Source organism: Rattus norvegicus, chromosome 19 (assembly GCF_021556685.1).
Source record: "Rattus norvegicus strain SHRSP/BbbUtx chromosome 19, alternate assembly SHRSP_T2T, whole genome shotgun sequence".
NCBI lineage: Eukaryota > Metazoa > Chordata > Mammalia > Rodentia > Muridae > Rattus > Rattus norvegicus.
Window position 1 is genome coordinate 15,094,463 of NC_141552.1, and position 27,781 is coordinate 15,122,243.

The 27,781-nt window shown below is 43.7% G+C and overlaps 3 protein-coding genes and 1 pseudogene across 10 annotated transcripts in view; 2 read left to right on the forward strand and 2 right to left on the reverse strand.

Moving 5' to 3' along the window:
* The window catches only part of LOC147998836 (uncharacterized), a 924,038-nt gene that overhangs the window by 245,648 nt on the left and 650,609 nt on the right, over positions 1-27,781 (reverse strand). The window lies entirely within an intron of this gene.
* Positions 1-27,781, forward strand: part of LOC147998838 (disks large homolog 5-like) — a 260,765-nt gene that overhangs the window by 177,758 nt on the left and 55,226 nt on the right. The gene's annotated exons all lie outside the window — the stretch shown is intronic.
* The window catches only part of LOC147998844 (disks large homolog 5-like), a 34,223-nt gene continuing 8,094 nt past the window's right edge, over positions 1,653-27,781 (reverse strand). The window contains exons 1-7 of one of the 4 annotated variants that reach the window (XM_087595522.1): positions 25,026-25,088; positions 11,690-11,806; positions 5,001-5,160; positions 3,678-3,821; positions 2,882-3,048; positions 2,055-2,160; positions 1,653-1,937 (exon numbers count right to left, since the gene is read on the reverse strand). In XM_087595522.1, the coding sequence (XP_087451648.1) occupies positions 2,096-2,160; positions 2,882-3,048; positions 3,678-3,821; positions 5,001-5,011 (387 nt within the window). In that variant the 5' untranslated portion in view covers positions 5,012-5,160; positions 11,690-11,806; positions 25,026-25,088 and the 3' untranslated portion in view covers positions 1,653-1,937; positions 2,055-2,095. Of the gene's footprint in view, positions 1,938-2,054; positions 2,161-2,881; positions 3,049-3,677; positions 3,822-5,000; positions 5,161-6,190; positions 6,348-11,689; positions 11,807-25,025; positions 25,175-27,781 lie in introns of those variants that run through there. The other 3 variants (XM_087595523.1, XM_087595521.1, XR_015643780.1) reach the window with 3 other exon arrangements.
* On the forward strand, positions 24,254-26,276 carry LOC147998845 (DNA-directed RNA polymerase II subunit GRINL1A pseudogene; annotated as a pseudogene). Its single transcript, XR_015643779.1, has one exon. The product of XR_015643779.1 is annotated as a DNA-directed RNA polymerase II subunit GRINL1A pseudogene (transcript).

The window sequence follows — 27,781 nt, forward strand, 5'->3', positions numbered from 1 at the left end:
CTTAGAGTTACTTAAAGGCCCTATGCAGGCTCTCCTTTTGTTGGGGGAGAAATTTCAAGTGCAATGTGGTTCTTTATTTTCTTTCTCTAAAGCACACAGGCTATGGTGGAATGTAGGGCTTTGAGCATGTTTGGAAAGTACAATCACACTGAATTAAATCCTAGGGCTGGAACGCTATTAATCTTCTACAAAATTACAGAGCAGGCTGGATGAATACTCCCAGGAGACAATGTGGACATCTCAAGACAGGCACTGGACAATGGCTGAAGACTTGTCTGAAGACTGGAAATATTTTGAAAATTCAGAGAGAAAAAAAAGGCCCCTCTGACTACACCGTACTCTAAGGACAGTTTATGCAGGTTAGGCATGGCATGAACTATTGTCTCATGTCACAGATGTCAGCACAAAGTATCCAAGGTATTGTATGCCAATGGTAGCATCAACAGAACAAAGCACACAGTGTCATGAAGACATAAATTATGAGTTTGTGTAGCAAGACCCAGGCCTCTTCCAGGGTCTTAGATAGTAACTGAGAACCACAAATACGGTAGTGATGTGATAGTGTGGGGGTGAATCTAGTTACAACTAGCTTCTATTGTGACACAGATGACTCTTTTTGTGTCATGGTCAGCTTATAATGAATGACTAGACCCAAGCATGAGAATAACCAAATACTACATTGCTTCTCTAGCTGCTGAGCTTTTAAAAGCCCTGGGGTGACAGCAAGCTTTTGTGGACATTCTGGATTGTTGTTTTTGTACTTTAACTCTCTGAGTCACCTCCACTCTCAGTAATTTAGTTCAATTCCATAAATTGGAAATCAGTCACCTGGAAAAAATACATTCTCAATATGATCCCAGATTGGCCATGGAAAAAGGGTAGCTTGAACTGTCCCACCTAGGTTCTGGGCCTGCACAGGCCTGCTCTCCAACAGAAACCTGTGTTCACAGCTGCAGGCTGCATTCACTATGGGTGTCCTTGAGGTTCTTCCCTAAACTGCTTAGATTAAAATAATTTTCATGCTAACAATCAAAAAACTCATTATGCCAATCTGGCCAACAGGAAGCTAATTTCTATTCTGTATTTTGTCAGATGTGCAGAATACATATGGTCATCATTGATAATAGGTGAAAGATCTGCTCTAATATGGACACTAAGTGGTGCTGGAGGATGATCCTGACCCACAATGAGGAGTGGGAACACCAGAGCCCTGTAGGGATGGCTGGCAAGCTAACACATTGAGCATGCACAGCTCAGTAAATTTCCTGTGAATACACATCTCCTGAGATCTCTCTATTTAATTGGAGGTGATCCTGTCCACCTAATACAGTACATGATGTGGAAGGACAAAAGCACCTGCAGGAGCTGTGGTGATGACTCACAGGATAGAGCATCTGCTGCTCTCTCAGAAGAACCACATGGACCCTAACAATTGGGTAAAGCATGTCAGTGATTACTTCATAAAGTGTGTGTCCGAGAAACAGCCACATTATCCACACAAAAGACACTGTCACACTGGGTCCCCCTTGGTGACTTTGAATTCACTTATTAGCCCAGGATCCATGGAACATGCAGAGATCCATCTGTAGCTGTCAGTTCTAAGTCCACAGGAGGGGACAGAACCCTTGAGTAAGAATGATGGTCTTAAGAGTCAAGAGATAGAATTCAATTTTTATTCATAAGGAATTCATTTTTACAACAAAACAGGATTAAAACAAATAAATTAAAATATTTAAAAATATTTGAAAAGATAAAAACAGTAACAAGAACATATAAATATGAAACAACAAAAAGAAAATTTCAATTAAAATCATAACAAAAATATTTCTAAACAGCACAATCTTAACGAACATTTAGAAGCACAGATGTATTGCTGTTTCTCCTCTTGCACACATAATGAAAGGAGGTCCCCCAAGTTGTCTCTCAAGTGTTGTTTTCTGAGAAGAAAGTATGACCTCAATCAGTCAGGCTGGCTTAGTGTTATTTAAATTTAGGGTCTCTAAGCAATGACAAATTAACTCCGAGGAGGAATACTCATCCAAAAAATTTGTTACCATTCAGGATGTTTGTCATCAGGGACTCCTGAGAAAGCAACTTATTCTTCAGGAAGCTCTCTTACTGGTGTGTGTCCAATTCCAGCTCTCTTGCACTTTCTGAGACCTGGGAGAGGAAGGCAGTATTTCAGACACTGATTTGGTGGTGAAATGCAAGGCAGCTGTCGGAAGGCTGCCTTCTACCATTTCAGTTCTATTGGACAGTCAACATGGACCTTTTAACTGATATCATTGTTGCTAACTCTTTGGGAAGGGCACAATCTCCAGAGAGCCTCAAAATAATGTGGGCTGCCAATATGGGACCCAGACTTATACCAGTGCAAACCAAGAACAGGGCAATGGAAGGAACCTCATTGGGTTGCAGGAAGAAAGTAGATGTCCATATGTCACCAAGGTTAAAACCAATGACAAGTTCTAATTTGACATTTGCACTTTGTTCTTATCCCGCAAAGGTGCTTCCTACACAAGAAGTCAGATGACCACAGAGTGTCATTTGTCAAAGAACCAAGAACTTGTTCAAAACTCTACAGAGCATCCAATCTATCACGTGGATATGCAATAATGAGGTATGTTATTAATCTGTCACCATTTCTCTACTGCAGCTTCAAAAAGAGCAGACAAATATACTTGCAAAATAATTCAGTTTCTGAAAAGTGGTTGGCTTCCCAGAATACTTGTGCATAGGCAGAGCAATGAACAATTCCATTACATGAGGTGGTTGGGTGGTTGTGAGTGTAAATTAGTAAGGTGGTAGGAGAGAGCAAAGATGTATCAAATTGGCAAACTTTATCAGATATTTTTAAGCTAACACAGCTGCTCAACCCTACCAGATGATGCTGGGTCTGGACGTTGCTGGTCTTTATCTTTCTTGTTGAAGTCAACCAAATATTTCTGGTTCAGTGCACAATCAAGATGTACCTCCTTGCTCTCCTGCTTCAGTGGGAACAACTTCTTCCTACATGTGTTGTCCATCAGGAGCTGGCTGAGCAGGTTTCTGGAAATAAGTCTGCATAGTAAGATCATGCTGCCCCTTTCTCCCATTCCCACTCCCGAGTGCCACTAACTCCACCAGGACCCAGATACCCATGAAGACTTAATAGAATTCATTTCGATACATATAAGGCTGCTGCAGAAACCACAAAGAGTAAATTCCGGGAAGAATAAATTATTTGTTTGGCCTGAGCACCAATTAGTGTCCACATCTCTCAAAAAGAACATGGATCTACAACTATCCATGAAAGCCCAATGCATGGGGGCAACATCAATTAGTAGTGGGCCAACACCCTCAAAGGAGGTCAGTAGAACCAAGAGAAGGTCATTCTAACCATGTGGTCCACACACTGAGTTTTGTAAAACCTGGTATGACACCGTAGGTCCAGGTCAGCCTAATAACCTGCTGATTCAATCAGTGCTGTTCTATTTAGAGCCTTCTGAAGATGCCTAGACAATCCTGGGATGAGTAACAGTCTTTTATGGAACTGAAAACTGAGTCCTAATGACCCTGGCACACTGATGTGTAAACAGCACAAGAGATAGAACCAGAGCTGAAGACCGTCCAATCCAGAACAAAGAAAGTCAGAAATGGCCATTCCAGAGGTGATAGCCTTTCTGACCAGGACTTACCTAAAGAAGGTAATCTCCTTCTTCAGCTTATGGTTGTTCTCATGGATTTCAGTGTTCTCCATCTCTAAGTTGTGCAGAATTGACATGACCGCCTCCTCCATTCTCTCCAGGTCTTCATAATATGGATTTGGCCTGAAGTGTGGCCTGGCCCCAAATGATAGAATCCAATGAACATCAGCATTTAGGAATATATGAGCTCAGGGTGGGTCCTGTACTACACCAGTCCTGAAAGGACACCTTCTGAATTGTACATATTGGATATTCTTCAGCTTCAGAAACGTGTTTTTCTGCGTCCAGGACACCAGAATCTCAGCATCCAGATGGAGGGTTCCCTGGCTCCCTTTGTTCAATCAAGAGGAAATCTGCAGTCAAGCCAGTTAAGCTATCAAGAGCCTAGGCCACACCTCTCCATGCTCCCCCACCCAACACACCCAGAAACCGGTGATTTCTTTTCTCCTGTTTTGATAACAGACCTTATATCAACACAAAATTATAATCTGCACAAGGAATACAAATATACAGACAAACGTGTCCACATAGGCAAAGAACTGTGCTGTTGACAGTGGGGCTCCCAGAACAAAGCATTCACATCACCATGAATGTGTTACAGGTAAATACTCAGGCCAAGACATAGACCCCTAGATTCCAAGTGTGGAGGGAAATATAAACATATAAAAGTTGTCCATATGCATTTGGATGTATGCACATACAGACTCACAGACTGAGAAATACACACAAAAAAGAGAAATGTAAAAACAGAGTCAGAGAAAGAGAAAGAGAAATATGGAAACAGAGAGTACTGTGAAATCCAGGAGAAATGCATCCACCATTGCTGTCTCAGAGGGCAAGACACACAGACAATAACAAACAGGCCTGAGCCTGAGACCTTCTAGTCAAGCATTGAGATGAACAGTTTGGTACCAGGCCCCTCAGGCTGCTGCGTGGATCTTCCAGCACTCAGTCCCCTGCCTAGCAAGTACAGAGACTCACCGTAAACTCACTGCAATTACAATCTTGCAAAGCCACCATCTGTCAAGGGCTTTGCAAATGCACACTAGACACTCACTCTCCCTGACTTTATCCCCGAATTCTTCATTCAGACCACAAGATCTGCTTTTCAATAAATGGAAGCAGATGAGTCCATTTTCCATCTCGCTCCTCAGAAAGGGTCAAGGTTCTGAATCTCCTCTATATGGGAGGTGAGGTTTAGCACAGGGTGGTTAGGGAGGCACAGCTTTCTAGAACCCAAAACTTTAATAGGATAAGAAGAAGGTGACCTTGCAGACCCAGGAAAGAAACAAGAGCATTTGGAGCGATTCATACCTGTTCTTCATGGATCTCTCTTTCAGAAACCTCAGGCGATCTCTCAGGTCATTTCTCTCCTCGGTAATGAGCTGCAGCTCTTTAATCAGCCTCTCCTTTTCCTTCTTGGCTTGCTTCTCGCTTAGGGCAGTTCCAGGGGATGATGTTTCTCTCCCAGCGTCTGTAGGTAGAAGAACACAAGTGAACCTGCATGGGGAGAATGCATAGAGTGTACATAGACCACAGTGAGGCCTAAACAGGAGAACAAGCCTGGAACCCAGTGTCACTGCTAGGCGACTGGTCTATGCTTAAGAGGCCTCCTCAGTGGATCTCAGTTCTCCCACTACTCTATAGAGACCAAGAGATGTAAGCATCCAGGTGTTCCCTATTCCGGACATCAGGTGCTTACATGTACCACGGAGATGGCTTCTCCAGGATTATCATCAGCTGAATAGGGTACAGCTTGGTTTCAGGACCCTCACCCCTGTGGGTTCGAACTCAGATGATAAATTCACCATCCACAAGACTTGAGTGATTGGAGACACTCAGATGTCCTACCCTGATACTCTAGGCCAACAACTTTGGATAAAAACACATTTCCATGGAGGATATGGTCAACAGACTTATCAGTTCCCCTATTTGAAATACCAAATGCCCGAGAAGTTCCAATAGGTTACAGGATGAATCTTGGTCCACATGTTTCAAATACTTTTGGTATTTTAGAAACATGTTTGTAACACACAACCTCTAATATATAAAGCTAACAATGATCCTGCCAGTTAGAAGAAATCAGAGGATGTCTAGAACATAAGGTTATTGCCTGGAGCACAATTCTCCCCCTTTTCCTACTGTCAGATATCCACTGTATTTAAAGAAGCAATGATAGTGAAGTACATTGCTGCCCTGTCTAAACTCAGAAAAGGTGGACCCTCCATGACTCCTGATCTTGTTTTTATAGCAATGTAACATAACAAATGAAGTGAAAAGTGAAGGCCAGAAGTTCACAGTATAATAGCATTGGCCTTACCACATCCTCCCTGTGGGGTTGGGGAAACTAAAGTTCTGAAATCCTGACTTACAGGAATTGTGATATTCTTGGAAATTCAATTCCTTTTCAGATGCTCCAGTTGTTGTGGCCCATTGCTAGAAAGGTCAGCATAAGCCTGCAGCCCCCCTGGCAGGAAGCTCAAAATACACTGCCCAGAACTTACTCAACATTCCCCAGAAGTGCTGTCTCTGTCCATCATTACTTTGAGACGAAAGGCCAGACTCCTTCAATCTAGTCTGTCCACAATCGACGTTCCCCCTCCCAAAACGCTTGCGAAGACAGGAAAACATGACTTAGCTTGTAACCGCCAGACTCAGACTGAGAGAAACAAGGGCACTGGTTGTTACTACAACACTGGTGACATCACAGAGGATGCCAGAACTCTCTAGGAGACAATAGAATGTCCAAGAAGGGACAGCTGATGTCATGGGGAGCAGACTTTGCCTCCCTGCTAATGTTCTCCCTGTACTGAGCATAAGCAGAGGTGCCCTTTCCAGGAGCCTTTCCTGGGGCAGAGCCACTGAGCATCTCCTGCTTCCAAAGCCAAATTTTCCTCAAGGCTTGATTATAAAAACCTTAGTAATTCCTATGCATCTAAATGAATGTTTCCTTCCATATCTTGCCCCAAAATGTCTCATCCTAACTCAAATTATCCTCCTTCACCAATATTAGCCATTAAAAATTCCTGAGATTTCACACCAGATTGAATATGCAGTCAAAAGTTCTCTTGTCTCATTCTGTACAGGTGCTTTATATCACATCAAGAAATAGTCTGCATGGTAGGTTACAACAGGGGCGTGTGTTAGGGGAACACTCATGAAGTCATGTGCTTAGCAATCGACAATTGCCAGAAAATTCCTTAGTTGAAAGAGTTGAAGTCTTTATGGTGCTAGGAACAGTGTGGAGACCAGTTGGCAGAGAAAAGTGCAATATTGGAGCCACCAATGAAGGGAACCTCATGCTGCTTGTGGGGTTCTCATCTCTGCGCCAATGTCGCCAAAGGAGCACTGCTGACAGGCCTTCTATCAGAAGCTGAGCTTCTATCAGAAAAATAAAATAGTCAAGAGATATAGGGGGTGCAGATAAAGGTGTAGGACGAGGCTATACATATCACTACGTGGATAGAGCAAGGACCCAGCACTTGTGCTCTGGGTCATGGGCTTCCCCACAAACACAAAAGCATCTGTCACAGTAAAAAATGGATACTGTATTGAGTGCACACACCAACACTGATTGATCAGATCCATACCCCAGATTTTGGGGGCAGATCCATGGCCCCAAATATCTTCCTCTCAACTTATACAGCAAAAAATAAGAAAGAAAGAAAAAAGTCAAAACAAAAAGCTCAAGCTTCTCATATGAGGATTGCAGGAAGTTTGATCTGGTGGTCAGTTCTGATTAGGCCATTTTAGATAGAACAGTGCACAGTGATGCTTAATGTGATGGGTCCTATATAAAGCTTTCTGCAATATTGGAATTTTAACAAGCCTCATCCAGAACATACAGAACAGGAAAGGATGTGATCACCATGTCCTTGCTCTCTATCAGGTTATTTTTCTGTGTCCGTGATTGTCAGCCATAGACAGCAACAATCTGAAATAGCTGGTAGACATGGAACAAAGTGGCTAAAACTATAGTTGTGGGTTAAACACCTCAACTGTCCAAGGCTAATGCTGTCCTCACAGTCCCTGGAGGCCACTCTTGTAAGACTGTCTACTGGAAAGTAGAAGCAGGTTTATCTGAGCTCAAAGTGAACCTGGCCAGCTAGGAAGAGGGCAACATGGGATACTTGAGACCCTGTCTAAACCAGCACAGAAACCCACACTTCCTTCAAAGCATCATCTATGAATTCTTGATTATCTACCATTCTCTCCCTACCAGTCTTTCAGACTGGAATTGTAGAAAAGAACTGGAAATGATCTTCCTATTCTGAAGACCTTGATCTCTCTTTCCTTAGGTGCACATTAAGAACTCATGCAAATGGGTATGACCATCTGAACATCTTAGTATCATCTACTCAGTATATCTAGCATAATACTGTGCCTATGGCAATCTCAAGCTTCCCTGAGTTTCGCTGACCCAGCAAGAAGTATGAAGTACTGAGGTCAAACCCCAGTGATCCTTTCAAGGGTTTAGAAGAAAGCCATGAGAGATGCTCCACTTCTTTGTCCTTAGATTAAATCAAGCTGATACAATGTGAACCTGGTGGGCTATTTAACCAGACATCTTTCTGCCAACCCCAGCTTTCTGAGTTCAGTCCATGTGAACCTGCATGGGGAGAATGCATAGAGTGTACATAGACCACAGTGAGGCCTAAACAGGACAACAAGCCTGGAATCCAGTGTCACTGCAAGGAGTTTGGTCTTCGCTTAAGAGACCTCCTCAGTGGGTCTCAGTTCTCCCTCTACTCTATAGAGACCAAGAGATGTAAGCAGCCAGGTGTTCCCTATGCCTGCTGACACACGCAATAAATGCAGTAAATATTAATTTCTGTTCAATTGTTCAGTAACTTACTTACACTTGCATATTGCTGTGGAAGTGATGGGGTTTCGTGATCAGCATTGCATTTAACAATGCATAACCAATCATCCCTCCTAGAATGACTGTATATAGAGAAAGAAAATTTATTAGAATGGCTTATAGGCTGTGGTACAGCTAATTCAACAAGGAATGCAAGGTCTAAAACGCAGTAGTTACCCCTGTTGAAGCCAATCCCCCTAGCATAGCTGTAGCCATTTTGTTCCATGCCTGCCAGATAGTTCATATTCTTGCTGTAATATGTCTGCCTGTCATGGTTGTCTGAAAATAATTTAACTCAGAGCAGGGTCAGGAATGATCACATAACTCGTGAATGGTTTTTTTTATTGATTATTTTGTTTATTTGCATTTCAAATGTTAACCCCCTTTCCAGTTTCCCCTACAATAACCCTGCATTCCACCCCCTTCCCCAGCCTCCTCTAGGGTGCTCCCCCACCCACCCGTTCCCAAACCACTGGGTGGAGGTTCTTTATGTTGTGAGGTTTCTTAATCTTAAATTCCATAAGTATAAGCTTCATGTAGGACCAACAAAATTAAAGGTCAATATGAGGCCTGCAGAGATGGCTCCATGGTTAAGAGCACTGACTGCTCTTCCGGAGGTCCTGAGTTCAAATCCCAACAACCACATGGTGGCTCACAGCCATCTGTAATGAGACCTGATGCCCTCTTCTGGTGTGTCTGCAGACAGCTACAGTGTACTTATATGTAAATAAATAAATCTTTAAACAGATAAAAAGTCAGTATGAACCTTTGTTGTCTAAAATGGCTTGAGTCAGGGCTGACAACCAGACAGCCCTTACAGCACCTGCCTATGAGCTCACAGTTTTAGGCTTTATAAACTGACATAGAAAAATGTCCAGGGTCCTAGCCTGACAAATTCTCAGCTACGTCTCTGATGATAAGTCTTCGGGTGGGCATTCAATAAACCATCCCTCTCTAAGTGAGGTCAGAGTTTGTGTGGTTTATGGGGCAACTCCTGAACCCCTACGGTTTTGTCCATAAGGCTGGATATTTCAGCTGCTCTTCAGTACATGCAGGAATCCTGAAGAAGTAGGCGAATTAATAAAGCAAACTTCCTTCTTCCATGTCCTTGATATGAGCTGCCAGCAGATGGTGTGGTCTAAACAACAACCAACGAATTGGGTAAATATCTTTACCAATCCTACAACAGATAGAGGGCTTATATCCAAAATATACAAAGAACTCAAGATGTTAGACCTCAGGGAGACAAATAACACTATTTAAAAAATGGGGCTCAGAGCTAAACAAAGAATTCACAGCTGAGGAATGCCGAATGGCTGAGGAACACCGAAAGAAATGCTCAACATCTTTAGTCACAAGGGAAATGCAAGTCAAAACAACCCTGAGATTTCACCTCACACCAGTCAGAATGGCTAAGATCAAAAATTCAGGTAAGAGCAAATGCTGGCAAGGATGTAGAGAAAGAGGAACACTCCTCCATTGCTGGTGGGATTGCAGACTGGTACAACCATTCTGGAATTCGGTTTGGAGATTCCTCAGAAAATTGGACATTGAACTACCGAGGATCCAGCTATACCTCTCTTGGGCATATACCCAAAAGATACCCCAACATATAACAAAGACACATGCTCCACTATGTTCATAGCAGCCTTATTTATAATAGCCAGAAGCTGGAAAGAACCCAGATGCCCTTCAACAGAGGAATGGACACAGAAAATGTGGTACATCTACACAATGGAATATTACTCAGTTATCAAAAACAATGACTTTATGAAATTCATAGGCACATGGATGGAACTGGAAAATATCATCCTGAGTGAGGTAACCAAATCACAGAAAAACACACATGGTATGCACTCATTGATAAGTGGATATTAGCCCAAATGCTCGAATTACCCTAGATGCACAGAACACATGAAAATCAAGAAGGATGACCAAAATGCGGATGCTTCACTCCTTCTTTAAAAGGGGAACAAGAATACCCTTGGCAGGGAATAGGGAGGCAAAGTTTAGAACAGAGGCAGAAGGAACACCCATTCAGAGCCTGCCCCACATGTGGCCCATACCTATACAGATATTAGATAAGATGGATGAAGTAAAGAAGTGCAAGCTGACAGGAACTGGATGTAGATCTCTCCTGAGAGACACAGCCATAATGCGGCAAATACGTAGCCGAATGCCATCATTAAACCACTGAACTGAGAACGGGGCCCCCGTTGAAGTAATCAGAGAAAGGACTGGAAGAGCTTGAAGGGGGTTAAGACCCCACATGAACAACAATTCCAACCAACCAGAGCTTCCAGGGACTAAGCCACTACCCAAAGACTATACATGGACTGACCCTGGACTCCAACTACATACGTATCAATGAATAGCCTAGTAAGAGCACCAGCAGAAGGGGAAACCCTTGGTCCTGCCAAGACTGAACCCCTAGTGAACGTGATTGTTGTGGGGAGGGCGGTAATGGTGGGAGGATTGGGAGGGGAAGACCCATTCAGAAGGAGAGGGGGAGGGGTTGGGGTATGTTGGCCCGGAAATTGGGAAGGGGAATAACAATCAAATGTAAATAAGAAATACTCAAGTTAATAGAGATGAAAAAAATTAAAAAAAAAAAGGTGTGGCCCAGATTAGATGTGGGCCTTTCCATCTCAAAAGATCTGAATTAAAGATTTATCTTCTGATCTCCAAGATTTGAATTAGAAGTAGGTCTTCTTGCTTCAAATAATTTAATTAAGAAAAAAAATCCAATGGTGCTCATGCCTTTAGCCTCAGCATCCAGGAGGAAGAGGCAGTTGGATCTCTGAGTTCAAGGCCAGCCTGGACTACAAAATGAATTCCAGGACAGCCAGAGCTACACAGGGAAACCCTGTCTCAAAAAAAAACAAAGAAGAGGAGGAGGACCAAGAGGAGGGGGTTGAAGAGAGGAAAACAGAAAGAAAGAAGGAAGAGAGAGAGAGAGAGAGAGAGAGAGAGAGAGAGAGAGAGAGAGAGAGAGAGAAGAGAGAGAGAGAGAGAGAGAGAGAGAGAGAGAGTGAGTTCTCCCCCTCACAGGGCATCAAGCCATTTGGCATTAGTTAATTCCAGGTACACTCAAGTTGACAACCAAGAACAACAATCCCATTACCCGTGGTTGTGATCTCACCCTGGTAGGCTCCTGAGTAGGAGGCTGAAGCAGGAGAATTGCCATAAGTCTGATGCCAGCATGAACTACACTCGTGTTCCAAGCCAAGCCAATCTCAGCTACAGTTTGAGATTCTGTCTGAAAAATATGAAAGAGAAAGAAAACATAAATTCCTAGAGCAGTGTTTCTCAACCTTTCTATGGCCTCAACCCTTTAGAACAGTTCCTCATGCTGTGGGGATTCCAACTACAAAATTATTTTGTCGCTACTTCACAACTGTAAATTTGCTACTATAATGAATCTTTATTGTAGTGTAAACTATCTGATAGGAGACCCTGTGTGGGTCACGACCCCCAGGCTGAGGGCCTTTGCCCTAGAGGCGGTCTTGGCCTAGATTATATAGTTCATATTATAATGGGCTCTCTCAGTTTTTGAAGGTCAAGTATATTCACTTGTAACATCAAAACTTAAAAATTCAGTTGAGCTGCTGGCTGGTACGGTCTGACATCCCCCAGAATAGCTTTGCCATTTTGTTCCATGCCTGCCGGCCATTTCATATTGTTGCTGTAACACGCCTGCCGTCACTGACCAGGAGAAGGGACTTGGCTCAAGGACATGCTGACCACACACCTTGTTTTGTTCTGAATGTTCTGTATGCGGTTTGCTAATCTAGAGAGATTCTACACCTGAAGGAGTGGTTCCCTGAAGTGGACACAGGTGAAAGGCTAAGGCAGATGTGTGAAGGAATGTTTCACTGAGGCAGACGCAGGTAAAAGGATGTTCTGCTAAAGCACGCATGTGAAAGGCACGTGATAAAGGGTTCCCCCCATCCACTTCCCACAGAGCAGGGAGAGCAGAATCCACTAGAAATAAAAGGGAAGCCCTTGGTCCTGCAAAGACTGAACCCCCAGTGAAGGGGCTTGTTGGGGGGAGGGTGGTAATGGGAGGAGGATGAGGAGGGGAACACCAATAGAGAAGGGGAGAGGGAGGGGCTAGGGGGATGTTTGCCTGGAAACCCAGAAAGGTAATAACAATTGAAATGTAAATAAGATATACCCAATTTAATAAAGATGGGGAAAAAAATAGAAAGAAAAGGCACACATTTAAAACAGAACAATATGGACCCTAATTTTAAAGCACAGCTCTGTCAATTAACTATATCTTTAAGGAAGCTCAGAAAATCAGGCCAAACATTATTTTCTCGGTTTAAGTATCTCTAATGTCGCATAAATAATAATGTCCGTTTCTTGCTATTGTGGAGGGAATTAAATAGATAATATGTAATCACGGAAGTTTTGAAGTACCATCCACTTTTCTGTTCATTAAATCACTCTTCCTCATTTCATTGATCAAATATGTATGTTTTCCGTTTCCTAGTTATATGTATAATAAAACTAGTATAAAAACCTTCAGAATTATGTATGCTTTCACTTTTAACAAATTAAATGAGCTATTCTTTGTATTTCTGCTGAACATTTAAATGTTCTTTATATGTCCCAATGCTAGTTTATTAGGTACCTATAAACTTTAAACTCTTTGCCTGAGAGCATGAGTACTATTTAATTATATAGTAACTACACCCAAGGCTGTCTTTTTATTAGAACCAATTATATCAGACTGTAAGAAAAATTACTTTTGCTTTAAAGTTTGTGTGTATGAGTGTGAATATGAGTATGAGTGTGTGTGTGTGTGTGTGTGTGTGTGTGTGTGTGTGTGTCTGTTGCAGCACATGACCAAACAACTTTCAGGACCCATTTCTCTCCTTCTGTCATGTGGGTCCCAGGATGTAACCCAGATGTTTGACTTTGGCAATAAATAATATTACCCACTAAATAAATAAATAAACAAACAAAAAACAAGCCACAAATCAACTTTAAAAGTAAAGGCCAGAAGTTCACAAAATAGTAGCATTGGCCTTACCATATCCATTCTTTGGGAATGGGAAAATTAATGTTCTGAAATCCTTGACTTTCAGGAATTGTGATATTCATGGAAATTCAATTCCTTTGCAGATGCTCCAGTTGTTGTGGCCAATTGCTAGAAAGGTCAGCTTAAGCTTGCAGGACCTCCACCCTCCCTCCCCCCGCCTCCACAGAAAGCTCAAAAGACACTGCCCAGAACTTACTCCACATTCCCCAGAACCACTTTCTTTGTCCATCATTTCTTTGAGACGAAAGGTCAGACTCCTTCACCCTAGTCTCTCCACAATCGACATCTCCCTCCCAAAACACTTCTAAGACTGGAAAACATGTCTTAGGATGTATCTGCCAGACTCGGGCTGAGATAAACTATGGCACTGGTTGTCACTACAACATTGGTGACATAGCAGAGGATGCCAAGAACTCTCTAGGAGACAATAGAATGTCCAAGAAGAGACAGCTGATGTCATGGGAAACAGACTTTGCCTTCCTGCTAATGTTCTCCCTGTACTGAGCATAAGCTGAGGTGTCCTTTCCAGGAGACTTTCCCGGGGCAGTGCCACTGAGCACCTCCTGCTTCCAAAGCCAAATTTTCCCGAGGGCTTGATTATAAAAACCTTAGTAATTCCTATGCATCTAAATGAATGTTTCCTTCCAAATCCTGCCCAAAAATGTCTCATCCTAACTCAAATTATCCTCCTTCACCAATATTAGCCATTAAAAATTCCTGAGAAATAATACCAGTTTGAATACGCAGTCAAAATGTTCTCCTGTCTTATTATGTACAGGTGCTTGAAATCACATCAAGAAATAGCCTGCATGGAAGGTTGCAACATGGGTGTGTGTTAGGGGAACACTCATGAAGCCTTGTGCTTAGCATTCAACGGTTGCCACAAAATTCCTTAGGAGGAAGACTTGAAATCATTATGGTGCTAGAAACAGTGTGGAGGCCAGTTGGCAGAGGAAAGTGAAACATTAGAGCCACCAGTGAAGGCTCCTGTTGGACCCTACCTTGGTGTTTCCCTCCCCCCTCGCTGAGCCTTTCAGCCTGCTATAGCAAGAAATTGTTTACACCTTTGACAGCTACTCTTAGCCCCTGATTTGGGGCTGGGATTTTCCATGGCACCCTTCCTCCCCACTGAGCTTTCCTGCTTCTTGTTTTTAAGAAGCTGTTTATGCCCCTGATTGGGCTGGAACTTTCACCACACAGACTTGTCCTATTTTCCTGGTCGGGGATTTTCACCTGCCTTGTTGTTTTTCCACGGCTTTTGCCTCTGGTATATAAGGAGATCTCAGTAAAGCCTTGGTGGCACTGGCTAAAAAGGGGTGACCCATGTACGTGTTTTCTTTCAACCCCACAAACCTACACCCGATATTCACACACTGTCGGCGCAGGCACTGACAATAGGTATCACAATAGAAACTAGTAACTAGATTTATCCAAAGTATCACATTAATGCTGTTTTTCATGGTATTTTTTTTTGGTTTTTGTTTTGTTTTTTTTTGTTTTGTTTTTTTTTTGCTCTCCTAGAACCCGGAAGAGGCTTGGGGTTTTCTAATCCTACTCATAATTTATTATCCTTCCCAACACTATGTGCTTTGTTCTGTTAATGCTAACAGCGGCATCCAATACCTAGGATATTTTCTACTGACATGTGTGACGTGAGACAAAACAGTCCCTGTCATCCCTCACCTGAATAAACTTCCTTAGAGGACAGTGTAGTTGGAGGGTCCTTCTTTCCTCTCCAAGATCGAGAAACATTTCCAGTCTTCAGACAAGTGTGTCAGCCATTGTCCAGTGACTGTCTTGAGATGTCCACATTGTCAGCTGAGTGAGGGCAGGGCATTGTGGCAGGGCAGGGCAGGGCACTGGGGCAGGGCAGGGCATTGGGGCTGGGCAGGGCTGGGCAGGGGATTGGGACAGGACAGGGTAGGGCAGGGGATTGGGGCAGAGTCCATGAGATGTCACTAGGCAACAGGCCAGCTGGGGCTAGTGTGGGTACAGGGCTTCTAGTGTGGGTGTGAGAGGAGGAAATTAGGAATGGTCAGATTCTGATGCAGCATATAGGCGGGAAGGAGCTTAGACCATCTCAGTGCCATATAGGGACATTGTAGACCCTGATGGGCAGTGTGGGGATGGTAGGGTCCCCTATACTGCTCTCCGCAGGTGTCAGGAGAGCATACAGTGGCTCTGTCAGACGTATGACAATCAGGCAGGCACTGGGTGCAAGTGAGAATCATGGGACAATCCCTGTGTGCAGCCTGGTTTTGGGACATTCCCAGGTGCACCATGGACTGCAAATTAAAGTCAAAGGACACAGGGAAGCCAGCAATTCCCATGCACAGGACATAAATACCTGTAGATCTTTCTAGAATTTCCATAGACTATCTGTCACTAGTCCTCATTATAGAAGGCACCAACATTCTGCCCTCTACTTCAACTTGGTGAGACAGCTATTCTAACTCCAGCAGGAAGGCCTCAGGGAAGACAGTAAGAACTCGCAGGTGACCCCTTTTACTATTGAAACAGGGTCTTCCTATGGAGCCCAGAGTGGCTGTAGGATACTAATGCTCCTGCCTCACAGTGACTAGAATTCCAATCCACCCTCAAGAGCAGTTGATTCATAGCCAGATCTGATTAAGGACAGCTAAGGTCCCAGGGTGCTAGGATTACCAGGGTCCTAGTAAGTTTCTCCAGCCTAAATTACAACCTGAGTCAGTGCTGCTATTTGGGACACCGCCTGATGCCCAGTGACATCACACCTTGGAACTCTTTGTCGAGCATAAGCTGTTATGGGAATGAAGTACCCACACAATAAAAACTGGTCTGGATACTCCTAGGTCAAGAATCCCCTGTTGGAAATGCCTTGGACTGCAAAATTTTAAATTCTAGATCCTTCTGGCTTTTAGAAGATTTATAAATACAAAAAAAAAACATATATGGGCATAGTAATTTAAGCCTGTGAGCCCAATCATGGGAAACTGAGTCAGAGTGATGGAAGACTGTAAGTTCCAGGGCAACCTGTGTTTCAAGAAAAAAAAAAAAGGCCTGGTGAAGATTCCACTCAAGTGGAAACCAAAAGGGTTTCACATGGGCCCTGCCATCCACTGGTGAGCACTCTCATCACCACAGCCACCGGCAGACACTGGGGAACATTTCTCTCTTTGGGATGCAATCCACCCCATGATTCTATGTGAGGAATCCCCCAAAGGTTGCATCATGTGAGGGACCTAGAAAGTTCCAGGATTGGGAGAATTTAGGAGTTTATAATTAGGGATGATCTACAGCTGTGGCAAAGCCTTTTCCCAGCACATGGCAGCCCTAGGTTTGTCCCCAACAGTAAAAATAAAATCCCCCAAAATAATTCAAACAAAATGTCATGAAGCCTGCGCCCTGACCAGTCTCCTCAAAAGTGCGCAGGAACCTGGGTCCACATTTAGGACCCAGCACGGCCTCTGTGACCCGTGAGAAGGGATCTAATATGGGAATTAGTACAGTATGACTTATCCTTGTGGATACCTTTGGTGACAATAACCACCTGACCCCTGAAAACCCATCTACCTGGGGGGCTCAGCACTCATGTCACCCAAAAAGCCCAGATCCTAGGGCCAGCATGGGCAGGTGGTGAAGAAAGTTTGTCTCTCGTGAACATCAGTTGCTGCTCCTGATCTGACTCTATCCTCAGGAGACAATGTCACTCCAGAAAGTGTGGGTGTCAACGGCTATTCCCAGGCCAAGGCTGGGATACTGCTGATGTTCCACAATGCACAGCAGTGCTCACTCTAGAGCTAAATGTTCTACAGCTGAAAGGGGTGGGTGCTCTGCTGGCCACGCCCCTCCCCTGCAGTATTTAGTGCACTCAGAGTGGTGCTTCAGATGTGAGGGACTTCTTGAGGCTACTCCCATGGAGAATGGCAGATTCATCAGAACCGGGCACAGGGTGAGTTCAGAGCACAGCTGGGAGGAATTTAGGGGTGCCAAGCCATGACTAAGACCAGATCCTGGGCTGACAGGCAGTTGAGCTGGAGAACTGGCATCCAAAGTGTGACTGCCTGAATTCCTCTTAGACCAAAAGCCCTGGATCTGAGCTACTTTGGTGCATTCTCCTGAGCAGGGTCCCAGAGGCAGCTCAGAATCGGGGCTGTGCATGGACTTTGGTGCTGGCAGCAGGTGGCTTAGCCATAAAGTGCCGAGCTTTCTCATCTGTGCCCACTCAAACTCCTCTGTTTCATTTTAGGTGTGTTTGGTATAGTTTTGAGACAGGGTATCTTGTAGCAGCCCAAACTTGCTTTGAGCAACAATGTAACAGAAAAATAACCTTGAATTCAAGATCCTCCAACCCCTCTGTCCCAAGTCCTGGAATTAAGACCTCCAGCTGTGACCATTTTACTGTAGCATAGGATCCATCTGTATTAGAGTGAGCTTTGGAAATACTGGAGCTCCGACTGTTCCTTAGAATTCAGGTTTCCTTAATTCTTAGCAGGAGTTTTGTGATGATGCTGATGAGAGAGTCAGGAGTTACCCTGGGAAAGGTAACAGTCCTGGCAGCCCTGAGTGCGCAGTGAAAGTCAAGACAGAAGCCTGCTGATTAGCACCTGAGTGAAAGTGGGAGGATTCAGAGTTCAAGAACAGACTCAGTTACATACCTAAGACCATATTGCAACATTTTTGTTTCATTTTTGGCTTGTTTTCTTTGAGACAAGGTGTTAATTTATAGCCCTGGCTGTCCTGGAACTCACAATGCCTCTACCTCCCAACGCATGGAATTAAAAACATGTGCCAACATGCACTGCCACTAATTAATTTTTAATTAAACATGCTGGCACAATCCAGTAATCCCGGTGCTTAAGAGGCCAAGGCAGGCAGATATCTGGCTTCCTGACAAGTCTGATCTACAGAGAGCCTGTCAGAATAGCCAGGGCCAAACAGAGAAACCCTGTCTCAAAAAATAAACAACAAAATGAATTTGTTTTAAAGAAGAGAGGAACGATTTAACAGAGAATTAGAGGCCGAGATCCAAATGATATTGGCTAGTGCAGAGCCTAGCTTCTGAGATGAAACTGGACACCATGGGGTTATGGTGGGGATTCTCATCTTGGACTGGGAGACAGAGGGTGACTTCAGGCATGGAAGGCCCAGTCAGTCATTAGTCAGGATACTCAATCAAGAGGGTGTTGTAAGATCCAAAATGTGTGAGCAGCGTTGTGCATGAGACTAGAAGTACCCGCCTACCCATACAAAACAGCCAATGAAGAGTAATCACAAGCATATGTCTGGAGGTCCATGGAGAGGTTAACGTCCACCTTAGTGTGGATTATTCAGAGCACAGTTGGAGAGGAGTAGAAGAGCTGATGGTGGCTGAGGCAGGAGAGGAGTTCGGGTGTGAATTTGAGCCAGTAAAGGAGCTTGTAGGTCGGGCAGAGCAATGAGAAGTCTAACAGCATAGCTGTTGAGATCCTTCAGATTAATTTGTCTTAAGAGCCTCATGCCATAGCCAAGGACAGGAGTAGATCAGACTATTGGGTGTCTGGGTTCACATAGCCCAACAGGTTTGGCCTTGCATCTGTGGGATTCCAAGTCTCTCCCTTTAGACACAGCCATGGAGAAGGTGTAGCAGTGAAGGTGCAGATGGCTTTGGAATGCTTGGCTTATGGTGTTGAGTACTTCATGCTCCACAGAGCTAGGAAATGTCCTAGAAGCCAGGGAGGCTGAGCATGAGGAAGACAGGTCTCCAGGAGAGAGAAATGATAACCAAAGTCACTAAGAACTTCCTGAATCACAGTGTCTGTTAACCATATATTTTATTTACTTATTTTATGTGCCTGAGTGTTTCACCTAATAAATGCTTGTGCACCATGTGGTATGTTGGTGCACATGAAGTCCAGAACGATTCCATTGAACTCCAATTACAGGCTAATAGGAGCCACCATGTGGACACTGGGAACTGAACCCTGGTCTTCTGCTCTTAGCCACTAAACCAACCATCTCTTCAGCACCCCCCCCCATTGTATTGTCATTAAGATTTAACCATTTGGCCTTCAGTATTTGAATTAATGCAGATGTGACAAGAGTTATAGTTACCATGATGGTTCAGGCATAGACAGGCAGGCATCTCATTGTATACAAAATATAAATTCCTTCTTTCTTTCTTTCTTTCTTTCTTTCTTTCTTTCTTTCTTTCTTTCTTCCTTTCTTTATCTTTCTTTGTTTTACTCTTGGAAACAGGGTTTCTTTTGTGTAGCTGACCTGGAACTAGCTCTGTAGAGGGAGCTGGCCTAGAATTCACAGAGATCTGTCTGCCTCTGCCTCCCAAGTGTTAGGATCAAAGGCCTGTGCCACCACCACCACACATCCTTCTGTTTTAAAGGAAAAATGTAGCTCTACATGGCAGCACGAGTTTAGTCCCAGTATAGACATTTTTCTAGAGTTCCTGAAGGGCTTGCTGCCTTCCCCTTTAGGCCTGGCTAACATGAGAGCTCCACACCTATGGGGTTTGCTTCATAAGAGTCTGGAGGATGAGGGTGACAGGCTGATATATCTGTGTACAGCAAAGGATGCTTGGTGAAGGTCAAGTGGGTACAGATCAGCAGGTAAAGGCTCTGCCACCCAGCCTCATGGCCTCAGTTTGATCATCTGGTGAAAGCAGAGAACTGAGTCCACATTGTGTCCTCTGCTCTCCATGTGCATATCATGGCACAGGAACACCACAAACTACATAAAATGTAAAATGCTGAAATGCTGAGAGAAGAGGCCTATGGTAGGCGCCTCCTACACCTGAGACTTCCAACGCCGAAAAGCAGGGGGTAGAGAGTGAGGATGCAGAGTGCACACAGGTCAGGACAAGGCCATGTTACTGAAGCCTCCATGTGTGGTGAGCAGGCTCTGGGGCACCATGAGGGACATCAGGAGCTTCTGCACTTTGTAGAATTACAGGGTTCCATGTTACCTCACATGCCCATGATTTGCCCCCTACTGCAGGGAGAAGCCAACATCAGAAGCCTCCAGCTCCCAGCCCTGCTTTTGCAATGTAGGTTTATCCAGAAGAGCTTGGAAGTCCCTGGACCTGGAGTCTCAGGTGGTTGTGAGCCACCTGACCCGGGTGCTGGAGACTGAACTCAAGTCTTCTGCAAGAGCAGCAAAGACCTGTGCGCTGCCTGGCCCAGCCAGGGCTGTGAAATGGTGTTTATTTTCATGCTGAACAAGCCCAACAACAGTTTAGGTCCCTAGAAGCCACATAAACCTGGATGCAGTAGTGTCTGTCATCCAGCACTTCCCACAGGGAGATAGGAGCCTAAAGTGGACAGTCTCTAGGATTAGGGGGAAGGGCTAGCCTAGCATACACAGGCATGGATGAGAGGTAGAAGGTGAGGACCTGTGCTCAGGTTGTCCCTGACCTTTACACAAGCACATGAGTACCTGTACTCACAGAAACGCCATACAGACATAGGTGAGAAAGGAAATAAAAACAAACAATATTGAAAATACAATATACTGGGGCTGGAGGGATGGCTCAGTGGTTAAGACCACTGACTGCTCTTCCAGAGGATCTGAGTTCAATTCCCAGCAACCACACTGTGTCTTATAACCATTTCTAATCTCATCTTCTACCCTCTACTGTTGTGTCTGAAAACAGGGACAGTGTACTCACTCATATGGACAAAATAAATAATTTTTGTTTTAATCCTTTTCTTAAAAAAAAAAACCCATCTGTGACACATGTTCATTGTGTGATTCCAAATGTCCCTAAGTCAGTACAGTCCTATTGCTACATGGTGCACCAGTTGTGTCAGCCTTGGTAGTAGAGTGGCACAGTTGAAAAGATGCTGGTCACAGTGACCAGGCAGCCTAGAAAGCTAACCATGTGCAGAGAAGGCTGTGCTGTGTCATAGTCCTCTACCCCACACTGCCACCTCATCCCTATGAATAGAGCAAAAAGAACAGATGAGAAATATTCCATGTTTCTTTCCTCTTTGATTTCTTTATTAACCTAGTCCCTGTGCTACATGTAACCTTGTCACATCCTCTGTCCCATCCCTAAGCCCTCATACTTGTCAGATAAAACAGGGATCTTGCTTTTGGGGGGAAGCTCTGGTCCCCCTCTGTCCTAAGAGGCTCTGAGCCATTGCTGAAATTGTGTCATCTGAGGATTGAGGGAAGTCCATAGCCAGTGCTCTGACTTCCAGGAAGGTTTGAGGAAGGTGGTCCTCTTCTTGTGGTTCCTCTAGTAGGAGCAGCCCACACTTGGGCCCAGCTCCCACTATCAGGAAAAGACAGGTGGCTCTGGTCTTTGCACAGCTCCAGCGGAATGAACAGTGCATCTCTCCTCTCTCTTTTGCAGGAAGTCTCCAGTCTCTGGTGCAGGTGATGTTCCCAAGGCAAAGGAAAGGGAAGTGCAGAGTGAGGACTCCCAGGATCTTTAAAACATTGTCTGCATTGTCTTCATTAATTTTTCTGTTTAATTTTTATTCCATGTGTATTGATCTCATTGTAGGGGTGTGCATTCCAAAGCATGAGTGTTGAAGGTAGAGGAAAAAGCATGGAAGTCACTTTATCCTACCGTGTGGGATCCCAGGCTCTGAATCAGGTTGTTGAGCTCAGCTACAAAGAGCTTTCATACTGAATTTCCTGCTGGCTCTGATTTCAGGGAGAGCGTCTCATAGAGCCCAGATTGGCCAGTAAACTACTGATCATCTTGCCTCAAGCATTACCATCTAGTTCATGAAAGGTTGAGTTATTGACATGAGGAACTGGGGATGGGCAGAGGTGCATGACTGAGGCTATCTCTGCTCAGTGGCATGCCTTTGGGGACTGATAGTTTTCATCACTGAGGTGTCATTTGACTGCAGTGCTCCTCTGGAGAGATGGAGTCTCTTTTGCCCCAGGGCATCAGGCCCTCCAGACAGGCCTGGAAGGTGGAGGTCTAGAGGCCAGGCCTGCATTCCTCTTCAGAAGCTGCATTTACCACTCTGGACAGTGCTATAGCACAGGGTCACAAATCCAGTTCTACCCTGAGACCTGCTGATAAAGAATGTCTATCCTGGGACAATGTCTATCATCGGTTCAAGGTGTGGCCCAACCAACTTATTATAAAGGATGATAGTGGTTGGTTGAAAAAGGCAGTAACTTTCTATGAACCCATATATTAAGTTTTTATGTATACTAAAATTAACAATGGAAAGAACAGTGTTAGGAGAGGAAGCTGGAGGACAACTGCTGAAAATGCTTGCTTTTGAAAATGCTAATGAAGAGTACAGGAGAGCATTATTACCTCTAAAGGAGACTGGGGATATTAATGCTTATACGAAGCCATGTAAGTATATCTTCTCTGAAAATGGAAAGATGCATTTTTGGCACGTATTGATCCAGATAGAGTTATTAAATTATACATTGAAATACTCTTGAATATCCTATAGGCACTTTAGCTCAAGATGAGTTGCCTTTAGAATGGATATATATTAAATTTAACTTTAACAAATCATTAACAACATATGAGGAACAAATTTCTTTAATTATTCAGCAAGGCATACAAAGACCTGTTACACTGTGGGGATATGATTGTGCTGCTTTTGTTTTCTCATTAAGCAAAAATAAAGTGGAATATTTAATGCAGACGTCTGAAGTTTTTCAATTAGCCATGATTTCTTACACTAGAAATACTGAATTTCATTTTCCCCATAGTAAATTCTGGGATTGCTTAAGAAAACAAAAAAAAAAATGTGATAAATACACTAATTTCTGTTGATCCATTACCATCTGCCGTTACTGTGTTTACAGATGGCTCCAAGACCAAAGATCTAAGACAGATGGCTTATTGGACCAAAGATAAATTTTGGGCACAAGAATCTTCTTTTGGGTCAGTACAACAAAATGAAGTATTAGCAGTAATTAATGTATTGCCGGATTTTACTCATGATGTAAAAATATTATAGCCGAGTCAGCTTATGTTGTAGGAGTAGTACAGAATATTGCGACTGCTCTTGTTTCTACATCTAAGCCTATATTAAATGTTATTCTCACATATTAAAGGACTATTGTTATTCTGAAACTCTAGAATATTTATTACACATATTAGATCACATTCAAGATTGCCAGCATCTTTAACACATGGCAATCATATGGTTGATCAATTAGTGGCATTTGCTACCCCAGAAGAAAACAGTCATAATCATGCCAATACAGGATATTTGCATATTAAATATAAGGTTCCCTATTCTGAAGCCAAACAAATTATTGCTAATTGTGGTATTTGTGAGCCTTCACTTATAAAATGTATTCCATCTGAAATTAATCCCAGAAGAATGCAACCTAATACATCGTGGCAGATGGATGGAACCCATATTTCTGAGTTTGGTCGCCTTTCACATATAGATGTAAGCATAGATAATTTTTCAAAATTTGTGTGGGCTACACCATTGCCAGGAGTACGCACTGCTCATGTTATACAGCATCTATTGGAAACTTCTGCTGTTATGGGACCGCCTTCTAAAATTAAAACTGATTATGGACCAACATATATTTCTTATCAATTTAAACAATTTTGTCAGCTAATCCGGGAAAATGGCGACTCCTGCATGTGCTCCAGAGTTGCTGCCGCCGCGGAGCCTGCGACCGCCATGGGCCCTGCTGGGGAACCCTGCCTGCGGGGCCAGCCTCAGCCCATGCACAATGTGCTCCCTGCCCTGAGGCTTCGAGCCCCCAGCTCCTGAGGACTTGGGGCAGCAGAGTTTGGTGGAGCTGTGGGAGAGGTTGAGGCGCCAGGAGAGACTTTTGCACAAAGAAAAATTCATTTGCAAATTGCCCGACAAAGGTAAAAAGATCTCAGACACCACTGCCAAACTGAGAGCTGCCATTTCAGAAAGTGAAGAGGTCAGAGGGAGAACTGAACTACTTCATCCTGTTAGTGATGACTGTAAGCTAAGGCATAAAGCATCCACAAGAGTTGATACCGACATAGACAAGGCCCAGAATTCTGACCTGATGCTTGATACTTCATCATTAGTTCCTGAATGTTCGTCAGTAGACATTGAATCATCTAAAACAACCTCAGAAACACAGGGACCTACACAGCTCACTCACAAAGGCAATGAAGAGACTTTGGAGACTGGCTGCACAGTGACTACCAGCCCGTCTGTCCACATCACAGCCCAGGCTCGCCCATCTGAAGTTAATGAACATCTCCCCCAGCATTCAAGTCAAGCGGAAGAGGTTTCCAGCAGCGTCGACAGTCTGTTTATCACTAAATTGCAAAAGATCACAACTGCAGACCAGACTGAACCCTCAGAAGAAAACACCAGCACTGAGAACTTTCCAGGACTGCAGAGTGAGACTCCTAAGAAGCCTCATTACATGACAGTGCTAGAAATGCGAGCTAGAAACCCAGTGCCCCCTCCTCATAAGTTTAAGACCAATGTGTTACCCACACAACAGAGTGACTCACCAAGTCATTGTCAGAGGGCTCAGTCTCCTGCTTCCTCAGAAGAGCAGCGAAGCTGGGCTAGGCAGCATCTTGATGATGTCACAGCAGCTCGCCTTCTTCTGCTCCACCCCCTGCCTGCACAGCTGCTCTCCAAAGAAGAGTTGCTGGCTCTGCAGAAAGAGCAGAAGCAGAATTATGAGAAGATGCGGGCAAAGCTCGCAGCACAGAAACTAGCCGAGAGACTGAATATTACAATGCAGAGCTACAATCCAGAAGGGGAGTCTTCAGGGAGATACCGAGAAGTGAGGGATGAAGATGATGCCCAGTCCTTGGGCGAATGCTGAAAATGAGCGCTGGGAGATCCCGGGAGTTGACTCTTGAGCTTACATTGTCTCATCGAACTTCCTAACAAGTACCAAGAGTGTCAGACCTTGTTGAGGGACAGCAGTTTAAGTTACACAAAGGTAGCTACAAAGTAAGAACCCAGTTTGTTTTTCAGAAGATGATCTTCACATGCTTGAACAGTTCAATATTTGAACACTGTGTTTGGCCGTATTGTGTTACAGTTTTGCAGTATATTGTGCATTGGTCTGATATTTTAGTGTGAGTAGAACACACGTTTTCTTTAAGATATCTGCTTTTTCCTTCTTCGTATTCTTATCAGATAGCGCTGCTTACACCCCTTCTGGTGAAATACTTTGTTATCCCAGGCACCTAAAGTGAATTAGGAAGGCCTGGTCCCCTCACTCATGAAATGAGGGGAGCAGTCTAAAGAATGGTACGCATGCTTGCATGGACACGTTCCTGAGATGCTGGATGTGAAATGCCGCACACAACACTCGGGAACCACCACCAATGTGTCTGCTGGTCTGTCCTCTCTTGGGGAGACTGCTGTCACCTGTGATGAGGTTAAGGAGCACTTGGAAGAAGTGCTGGGTGGGGAGGGTCTTCTGAGCTGGTGTGGGGAGCTGCTCCTGGCTGCCCTAGGCTTGAACTCATTGCCATCTGGGATGATAGGTCCCTGTACAGGACACTCGTGCTTGGTAAGGAAACAGGTGTTTTTCTAAGAGTTACAGTTGAATTGTCAGTATATTGCTTTTTTTCCTTGTTAAACCCACAGAGGTGTTTACAGGCTGCAGAAACCTCAGTCCTATATGTACACATTTGTGCTTTTTAAAATGATTATATGATCATTTTCAGCAAAGATAACAATGTTATCAAAAAGCCTTTGTCTATTATGTGGAACTTGTAAAGGAGAAATAAAATACCAATCAGAGCAAAAAAAAAAAAAAACCATTTTGTCAATGATATCATATTGTACATATTACTGGTATAGAATACCATCCACAAGTACAAGCTTTTGTTGAAAGTTTTCACCATACCCTGAAATGACAAATTATAAAATTAAAAAGGAAAAGAGATGACCTTACACAGCCTGAATGGGGTTGGCATACCAGTCCCAGAGTAATATTGGCATAAGCATTATTTTTTATTAATCTTCTTAATTTACCACAAGGTGAAGTTATATGAAGAGCAGATAGACTCTTTATTGGACTTCTCCCTGAAGGCATGGAACAGACAATATGGATAAAAATTGCCCGAGATGCTGAATGACAGGAAGGGACATTACTGTATGGAGGGGAGAGGGTTTTGTCTCCTTACAGGATGGGGGACAATTCTGGTTACCCAGGAGACGGATCCAAGCACAGAATGATAAGAACCGCTCCCTACCCTCAGAGGAATCCAGTTAAACCAGCTACATTCTCTCCTGATGGATGTTCTCCGGAGATGAAGGAGGTGTCCTCCATTACTGAGGCCCTGGCTTCTCTTAGTGTCGACAAACGACAACGGAGAAGGATCGATGCGGTGACAACCCCATTACCTAGGTGAAGCGATTAAGCCCTGAAAGGAAAACTATGTTGTCTCCTTCAGGAAAGTCCTTTACTGGTGAGCACGTATTTTTAGCAGTGTGTGCTTTACTCACGGTTTCTTCTGTTGCGGCCAATGCGAGTTATCAGGCTTATATTCCTTATCCACCTTTATTTGAACCTGCTACTTGGCGGGGAAACAGATGTGGTTTTATACACCACCCCAAGCATTTTATCATCTCTTTGGAATAATTTGACCTTTTGAATAGACGTGATGGAGCTTTGTATAATTTTCCTTATGCTGGATTAAAAATGCCTTTGTGTTTAGGAAAGAGTCCAGGCCTACAAACGGGTTATTAAAATTGGCGATTACCAGGAATAATTGTTACAGTCTCCAGGATTGACAGCTTGGTCTATAACCAAAATTGGAATAACATTACATTTGTTAGCATTTCAGTATATCCTATTTGTGCTTGGTTTACTTATGTAGGCTTAAAATATCTCCCATGCAATTGGAAATATTGCCCTGGCATGTTTGGAAAAATTATTGAAGATAAATGAATAAATTGGGGTCCTTATGGCCAATTATTAATACATGTTCAGAATGGAATGTTACCACTTGTGATTTGTCAAATGTTACCAGGATGAACTGAGAGGAGAGTGAACGCCTTAATGGATGCTTGCTGATGGAATGTGGAGATGGAGGCATTGGTGATAACCCACTGGCCTCTGTGGAAGATCCTACTGCGTTTCAAGCTCATTTGTGGAAGACTGTCACTGCATTAAAAGAAGATTTGCTTGCTAATGGAAGCTTTTCTGGGACACTCAATCTGCCTCTCAGTATATTGTTACAACATTTAAGAAAGACAAGGTTACTACTTGTATTCCTATGCCATATTTCTTTTTAAT